The sequence below is a fragment of the Pundamilia nyererei genome, unplaced genomic scaffold, assembly GCF_000239375.1.
Source record: "Pundamilia nyererei isolate P.nyererei 1_Seehausen unplaced genomic scaffold, PunNye1.0 scaffold00278, whole genome shotgun sequence".
Taxonomy (NCBI): Eukaryota; Metazoa; Chordata; class Actinopteri; order Cichliformes; family Cichlidae; genus Pundamilia; species Pundamilia nyererei.
Genome location: NW_005187679.1, coordinates 504518 through 513904, shown reverse-complemented (window position 1 = coordinate 513904; position 9387 = coordinate 504518). Strand labels below are relative to the sequence as shown.

The 9387-nt window shown below is 37.6% G+C and overlaps 1 protein-coding gene across 2 annotated transcripts in view; it reads left to right on the top strand.

Moving 5' to 3' along the window:
* cadps2 (Ca++-dependent secretion activator 2) overlaps positions 1 to 9387 on the top strand; it is a 174761-nt gene that overhangs the window by 62893 nt on the left and 102481 nt on the right. For both annotated transcript variants that reach the window (XM_013915256.1, XM_013915255.1), the window contains exon 12: positions 1649 to 1785. In XM_013915256.1, the coding sequence (XP_013770710.1) occupies positions 1649 to 1785 (137 nt within the window). The remainder of the gene's footprint in view (positions 1 to 1648; positions 1786 to 9387) is intronic.

Here is a 9387-nt window from a genome sequence, read left to right as displayed (position 1 = left end):
ATATATACATATACATATATACATATATACATATACATATATACATATACATATATACATATATACATATACATATATATGTATGTATATATGTATATATATATATATACATATATATATATACACCTATTAATCACCCCTTTAAAACCCCTTTTTTCTAATATTTTCTTCTGTTTAACATGTTTCTCATGTATGACTGTGTTTGGAAACTGCAGTATTCATTTAACCTTAGTAATTCCACAAAGTGCTTCTCATTGTCTGTCTTGTCCATCCATCGTATGTCTATGGCAACAGCACTGCCAATGATGGGATAAAAGGATGAATCAGTGATTTGTCTTGTGCATACTGACCTGTTATTAGTTTGACCTGTAATCAAACTAATAACACTGTCATTTGTAGCAATTCCTTTTACCACCTGAGCTGTAGCTTTTTAAATATTTACATATTATTATAAAAGTGACTGACACGTTTTTATTTATAGTGGATTGCTCTCATTGGCATGTTCTTATTGCCATGGTTTAAGTATTTTCCAGCACTTACCGATGGTCATTAACACGGGTAAATGACTGAAATTATATGACTGTGGATACAAGTGGTTGAATTGAGCAGCAACTGTGCTCAGACTTGGAGAAGGGATGAGGAACTCAGACATGTGGTGGGAAGCTTTTAAGTCAAGACATGAGGTGGTTCGGCTCTTCCTGGGCGCCTCTACTTCAATGTTTTTAGGATGGGCTCATTTCTAAACTCTGGGAAGAAATCCTCAGAATGGACCGGAGAGATTTTAGTATATCCAGCCTGAAAACACCTTGGGACTGGGACTCTGCAGATGTCCCAGTCTTTCTGTCTCCTGTAAACTCAAACATACAGATGTAACGGTACCAAACCTTGACCCAGTGATTTTGCAAACTCCATTTTCTCAATCATATGACTTGACCCAGTGATGACACAAGATTGAACATGATTAAGCATGATTGCACAAACTCATTGCTATTGATGTTATTTCAGTTTCTGGCCTACTGGCTTATATACAATTAAGATCAAAGACTTGACTGAACACATACACTATTGTCAGAAGTCGAAGTCTCTTGTCATTGCCTCCTCAAAGTTTCTTAAGTCAGTCTCATTTGTCCCATCAGCTGTTGAGCAACTCACATTTTGTCATCAGTAAAACATGGCACATTGCACAATGTTTGAATGTAGACATGAAGCCTGATCTGCTGTTTTAATAACTGATTTATTGCTATTTTCCTGTCTGTGTTTTTTTTCTACCCTACTTTCAAGTGTTTAATGATCACCTCATGTTTCCTGAGACAGTTGTTAAATGGCTCTTTGTGGGTAGTGTTGGGACATCTACTTTAATTATTCTAACTAATCTTTAGAGAAATATCCCATAGATTTATATTCAGGATTGCAACGTCTCTCATATCTTTATCACTAATTGTTTCAATTGTTGTTGAGTTTCAGACCAAAGAGCATGTTTCCCTAACCTCATCCAGACTCCGCTGCTCTGAAAAAAAAAACACCATAGTAGCATAGTATGGATTTTACAGTTCACATCTAGTTATCGAGTTCAATTTTTTTAAACTCTTGGCAAGGTTGTGCACATCTAAGTGTCGTTCCTTCATCCACCTCTGTATTTTCTTTTCAGGTCTTGATCCATCTCAGCGTCAGGCAGTGGAAAAGTTGATCTCAGCGTCTCCGTGTCAGTTCGACCACGCTGCCCTGTTCACCATTTTACAGAAACACACACTCCAGCATCGAATGAACGACTCCTTCTCCTGCCTGGTATGTGAACAAGAACCTTTTCATCATTCGTCTTCATTGACTATCCACAATACTGCTCATTCATCACACAAACTTTCTTCTATCATCTATACAAAAATACGTAAGCTGCTTAAAATCCTCATGAAACAGAGCAGTTAAAGAAGAACCTGCAGTGAGCTTGTAATGGTATTGCTAAAACAAGTTGTTTAATTAAAGTTTATGAATCACCAAAAAAATAACCAACAAGTACTTTAATACGTAGATAATATTTGTGTACATACAGTACATTTTACCTTCAGGGTTCTCAGTCTATAATGATGGCTTGACTGTGCAACCAAAACAATAAGAGGATTGTTTTTGGTTTCTGGTACTGCCAGTAAATTTGCCGGGTAGCAGAAAAAAGTGGATGCTACAAAACAGAAAGGTTCCCACTAATGAAGTGTGAGAATAATAGAAAGACAAAAGTAAAACAACACACTGATGCAAAGAGCTCCAAATGTTGTTGATGTTTTTAAAAAGGCATTCAGTTGGAATCATTTCTAAAAAAAAAAAACAACAACTAGTAAGTAACATCAAATACTTATTAGACTAAAACGAATGGATGGTAAAATGCATGGTGTTCACAATAAATTATTAATTACTGCCATACATTCTTTATAGAAATATCTACACACACTCTGATCACAACCAGACTTTCAACTATTGGATAAATTGATGACTTTTAAATAAAATTCAACTTCTTTTGTACATCACGTAGATGTATAGCTACTGTGACTTTCTAAAATATATTTTAAAAAAGCACACCTGTCCACCTGTTTTTTTTTTTTAAATTACATCAGAATATTTTCATGAGCTAATACTGTCTATACTGTGGCAGGCTGTCCAGAGTGTACAGCGCCTTATGGATGAGCAGAAGAAATGAATAGTTGGATGGATTAATGTGTGTGTGGAAAAATTACAACATATATAAACATTTTCTGCATCTAGTAACATTTTTTGTCTGTTTTTATAGCTAGGATACAGTTAGATATTTAATATAGTTATAATTTATAGCTTTATGTCTGTACATGTAGTATATGTGTAAATAATCAAATCAGTCTATTCATTAACCGACCAAAGATTATTCAACAACTACTTTTAATGTTGTTTAATGCTTTAACCGGTTAATCCCTGGATTTTTTTACTCACAACATAATCCCCAAATTCACTCACCTCGCCAATTGTGAGGCCAAAATGAATAACACACTATTTGAACAAAAGATAAAAAGATAAACTTAATATATTTTTTCTTCTCCTTAACAAAAGATAAAATAAGAATTAAAAGCTTTTTAACAATGAATCGGTACGCACTGATGTCACTGAACTTCATTTTAGCACTAGACAAGCCGTTCAGCTAATTTGTCATGCTCGGTGACCTTCAAATAATGGTGACGGGTTGCATTTTAACAACAGATGCAGCCTGGCCCCAGTCCAGGGACCTCCTAGGTGGAAATAGTCATCTTTTCAAACGTGAATAATTTGTGATGCCTTCAGTTGTGCTTAAATGTCTGCTGGTTTTGGATTAGTGCTCCAACAAAATAAGAATTTTTAAACTCGTAAATATAATTTTAATTTAGGTTCTGCTGTTTTCTATCCAAATTATTGTTGAAGCACTGCATATTTAAAAAATGAATGAAAACAAAAATAACTAAAACTTTTCAGAACAGTTTGAAGAATGAAAGAGATGTAGGAGCTCAGTGCGTGTGTGTGTGTTCAGCCTGGGGCGCTCTCTCACACTGATTAAGGGGATAAGCACTCTAATCAATACTTTTCCAAATAGGAACATGACCCTCATGGACAACTGCTGTTCTGAGTCAATGGAGGAGGAGGAAGCAGTGAAGTGAAGCCTAAATAAGCGAGTCCATATGTGTATGTGATTTTTTTGTTGTTGTTGTTTTTTTGTTTTTTATAGTGTGTGCAGTTGTGGTTGGGAAGCATTGATCCAAATCCCCAAAGTGTTGTTCATTAACAAAATATACCAATGGCAGTTTTCATTAAAGAAAAAAAGGAATCAATCTTTTAATATCTTTTTTATTAGTAAAAGTAATTCAAGTGATTTTCTTTTTCTTTTATTTTTAAAGGTTATTTATAACATTTTAAGTTCGAAATTACATCAAATCACCCAAGATAAAAGGACAAAGGACAGAGAAAAGAAAACAACAGCAACAACAACACTGGTTAGTCAGTCCATATTAAAAGTACAAGAGAAATAATGGAGTCCGAACAAAATGGTCTTCTGTGTGAAGTTAGACAGGGCAACAGAAAGTTCAGAGTCTAAAAGATGTGGGGAACAAGTCCAAGAAGGAGTTAGGGTCCGGCAGAGGTGTAGTTTCACATAAACATAAAGTGCAGGTGAATGGGTTAAACATTGTTGATTCTCTGTTAATATGATTGAGAAAAGAGTTCCAGATTTTAAAAAATTTAAAGTGAGTGTTAGCAAGACCATAACGAACCTCTACAATATACAGAAATGCAATCATCTCACATAGCCAAACCCTAAGGGCTAGCACTGCAAGTATACCCTCTGGCTTTAATTTTAAGTCATAAATCCAGCTATATATATTAAATATCTCTTCCCAGAAACACCTAAGTGTAGGGCAAGACCAGAAAAGGTGGCCAAGAGTTCCTTCCATTGCTTTGCATTTATCACACAATGAGGAAATAAATGTATGTAGGTGCTGTAAGTTTAAAAAGTGCAGTAAACTGGCTGACTAGGTGTTTGTGATCCAGATGGGAGAAAGAGTGTTTAACCAAACATTCAAGTGATTTTCAAACAAGGGAATGATCACCGGGAACCAAATTGCCTGCTCTATGTGCAGTATTTTTTTGTTGAGGAAAATAAGCTCTCAGTTATTGGAGCTTAATATTTTATTCACATAAATATGTGAATGTGCTTGGAGAATATGATAGCCTGTGCAAAGAGACACGATAACTTCATATTATTTATGACAACTTCCTTCTATCCTTTAAAATTCACAGAATTATCATTGAATGAAGATACCCTAAACTTTAAAACTGGTCAAGTCAATCCCTTGATGTCTTCAGCTCATACACATTTCAAAGTATGAAAACGCATTCACACTTGAAATTAGGCCAGAAATGAGTAATACTGATGAAAAGTGCAGTTGAGTAATACTTCCTAGTTTGAAAGTTTCAGACCTCAAAAGACTGCATCACAATTTCTTGTAAAATTCCACTGTAAAATTGCTTTTAAATAGCCTTTTAAAACCTGCTCCCATATCTACTCTTGCAAAATATACATATAAATGTTTAAGATAAGATAAGTCCTTTGAGTTAATGACTGGCGTTGGGACATGGTGGTGGTCCAGGGTGTTGTAATTGCGGGCCCTGGATCCTATTTTTTTTGCAGTGAGGTCTGTGGAATAGGGGTCCTTACTGAGTCAGTTGTTAGCATGGTTCTCTCCTTCTGAGGGTACTCCTTTACCTCCCGGTCATACGTATCCCAACCCTCCCCGCTACTCCCTTAAACAACACACCACTCCCAGACATAGGGTCTGCATGGACCACAGTGGTTTGGGCCATTTATATGAATTTGCTTGATGTGCTGTTCGATGACCTGCCCCTGGTTTTTAATTACATTGTAGTCAATGACCAACAGTCAGGTGCTCATGTCACATCTATTCCATCAGTTTTAATAGCACTCTAGTTTACACAAAGTTATACCCATCTTTTTCACTTTGTACACATACAGTGGTACGAAAAAGTGTTCGTCCCTTCCACAGTTCCAAGACAAAAACCATTGCTAAGCAAAAGGAACATAAAGGTTCGCCTCAGTTCCTCCAGAAAGCAGCTTGATGATCCCAAAGACCTTTGGGAAAATACTCTGTGGACTGACGAGACAAAAGTTTAACTTTGGAATGTGTGTCCCCAATTACATCTGGCATAAAACGAACACAGCATTTTAAAAAAAGGAACATTATACCGACAGTAACATATGGTGGTGGTAGTATGAGGCTGGTCTGGGGCTGTTTTGCTCAGGACCTAGAAGACTTGCTGTGGTAAATGGAACCATGAATTCTTCTGTCTACAAAAACATCCTGAAGGAGAATGTCCGGCTGGCTGTTTGTGACCTCAAGCTGAAGTGCAGGAGCAGGACAATGATCCAAAATGCACCAGCAGGTCCTCCTCCAAATGGTTTAAGAAAAATGTTGGAGTGGCCTAGGCAAAGTCCTGACCTGAATATGATTGAGATGCTGTGGCATGACCTTACAAAGGTGGTTCATGCTTGAAAACCCTCCAATGTAGCTGAATTACTGTCACAGGCTGGGTCTCCGACCCAGCACTCTGAGTTCTCTTTGTATTTTTCTCATTTTTTGATATGTTATTAGTTTTTGTGTTATTTCCTATTTTGCCTTTAGTTTGGGCAGTTATTGGTTATTGTTCCTGGGCTTTTTATGTTTGGGGTTTTGTATTCATTCATCACGTATTAGGTCTGTCTTATTGTGTTGTCATGTTTAGTTTTCAGTGTTTCCTGTTTTATTCTGACAGTGTCGTGTGTTCTTTGGTCATTGTATTTAGTTTCACTCTCTCTTGGTCCTGTCATTAGGGTTATGTTTGTCAGCTGTTCCCCCATGTGTCGCCATTTCCCCTGATCACCTCATGTCTGTATTTATTTATTATTTATTTATTATTATTTATTTTCCACACACATCGGCGCACCCCGCCGTGACAATTACAACAACTCTGCAAAGATGAATGAGTCAAAATTCCTCCACAGAGATTCATTGCTAGTTATCATAAGTCCTTCATTACAGTTGTTGCTTCTAATGGTGGCCGAACCAGTTATTAGCTGTAGGAGGCAATCACTTTTTCACTCAGAGCCATATAAGTTTGGATTTTTTTCCTCCTCAATCATAAACACCTTAATTTAGAAACTGCATTTTGTGTTTTGTGTTAGCGTTATCTAATATTTACATTTTTGCTGATCTGAAAGTGTGACAAACATACAAAAATATAGGAAATCAGGAAGGGGGCAAACACTTTTTCACACTACCGTACACCAACATACGCACCAATATATCACTTCCAACTTTGACGAGTGGGAAGGGGAGTGGGCGGGTGTTCCTGCACCCTGCCAGGGCAGTGGTTGCCTGGTGGCTCGAGGGCCAGGCTGGCCGCGTCCCAGGGTCGCTGTTCGTTTAGTGGCGCAGTTCTCTGGCACCTGGGGATCGCTGTTGGCTTATGACGGGATGGATGGCCTGTTGCAGAGTAGACTGCCTGTTGCCGCTGGTTCTCTGGAGCTGTTGTCTTTTGGTCGTGAGGGCTCCATCTGGAGCCTCCCTCCTCCTTCTGCTGGGATGGGCACACAGTTGTCATCCTGGGAGGGATTTATTGCAGCTTCTCTCTCTCTCATTTAAATCATGTATTTTTTTTCACTGTGGATTCTGAAAACCTCATCCAGTGCATTGTTGGAATTAGGATTCCATATTTGAAGTAAAGCTTTGAAAAGAGCTCTGGTTTAGGAAGACCAAGCCACGAAAAAGTAGTACAAAAAGTCACACAAACACACAAATATGTATTTTATCATGGGTATTGTGCTTGCTTTAGGATGACCCACATTTATTTATGATATAATGCAAAATCTTTATAATAAAACAAAAACAAAAATTGATGTTGTCATGGGGTGATGGATCTGACCATCAGCTGTGCTTTTCTATAACCACCCACCCCCACACCACCCCTTTATTGGGTTATATATAAAGGGGCCTGTAAAAGTGTGCACTGAACTAGACAACATTTGAAGCGCAGTAATTTACCTTCAATTCTAAAAAAAAAAGTTTATCATTAGACATTAAAAACTCTTTGTATCACATCACCATACTTTTGGAGGATGAAGACGCAGGTGTCCTCACCTCCCTTTGAACCTGTCTGAGCATCCTGCTGCTAAATTAACTTTGTGTTATGCTTCTATCATTATAGATCCTAATGTAATTACTTAGGTCTATGCTTGCACACGGTCCAGACTCTCACTCCTTTAATTCTGAAGCTTTCAAATTATTCAGTTATATTTGTACTAATTAGAGGAATCTGCATAAGAAAAACTAACAGGCTCCAGATTGTGTTGTATGGAGAGATAGACTGCCAGCCCTCCTGGGAAAAAATCCAAGTAGGAAAATGTTGGGAGGGATTTACCATGTCTATTTTCCATCTAGAGCTCTCTAGTGGATACATTTATAATGGTGACACTTTTTTTTAAATTACCTATAACACTAATTAACTTTTCAGCTGACATATATACTGTCATGGATGTTAGTAATTAACAAATATTAGCAGATAATACTGCTTAGAGTGAAATACTGTAGCACAAAGCTGTTGTTTATTCAAGTGTAGATCTGCATAAGAACCAAACCAATGAACTAAAAACCAAACCAAGGATTACTGTTGCTAATTATTGTATAAATAAATCTTTTTGATTTGTTTTTAGTATATTGTCGGTTGGAAGATATTACTGTATTCTATTCATGCAGACTGGAGCAGCCAGGGATCAAACCACCAACCTTGCAATGAGTAAATCACCTGCTCTGTCGTTGGGGCTACAGCCACCCTAAATATGTCAACAATATTTAAAACATTAGTTGAACAAAAATATGAGTATAGTTGCACTACCTGACAGTATTAATGTAATCTTTTATATTGAATTACATTTTTTTTACTACTGTAATTCATTATTATAAGGATATCCTAATAACTCCCTAAAAAGCCTTCGGTTGCATATTTCTCCTGTTTTGGCTTCCCTTCATTGCCTTCCTGTTAAATCTAGAATTGAATTTAAAATCCTGCTCCTCACATACAAGGTCTTAAATAAGCAGGCCCCATCTTATCTTATTGACCTTGTAGTACCATACCACCCTATTAGAGCACTTTGCTCTCGCACAGCAGGCTTACTTGTAGTTCCTAGAGTATTTAAAAGTAGAATGGGAGGGAGAGCCTTCAGCTTTCAGGCCCCTCTTCTGTGGAACCAGCTTCCAGTTTGGTTTTGGGAAACGGACACTCTCTACTTTTAATATTAGGCCTAAAACTTTCCTTTTTAGTAAGGCATATAGTCAGAGCTGGACCAGGTGACCCTGAATCCTCCCTTTGTTATGCTGTGTTAGGTCTAGGCTGCTTGGGGATTCCCATGATGCATTCGGTGTTTCTTCTTCAGTCACTTTTTTCACTCACTATGTGTTTATATACCTCTCTGCATTTAATTATTTTTATTAATAATCTCTGGCTCTCTTCCACAGTATGTCTTTGTCCTGTCTTCCTCCACTCACCCCCAGCCAGTCATGGCAGATTGTTGCCCCCTCCCTAAATCCATTTCTGCCAGAGGTTTTTTCCTATTAAAAGGGAGTTTTTACTTCCCACTGTCACCAAAGCGCTTGCTTATGTTGCAGCTTTAAGGCAGGGATGACTCCGAGAGTTGCTTTCTCACTGCATATGCTTTATTTCACAATCAGATCAATAACAAAAACATACAGCAACTCCTCTCCAACTCCTAGCCCTTCGCTGCGGTGGAAAAAGAACGACTCCAAATCCCCTTCAAGGAACATACGTACAAAAGAGTTTTCCTGACACACCAAT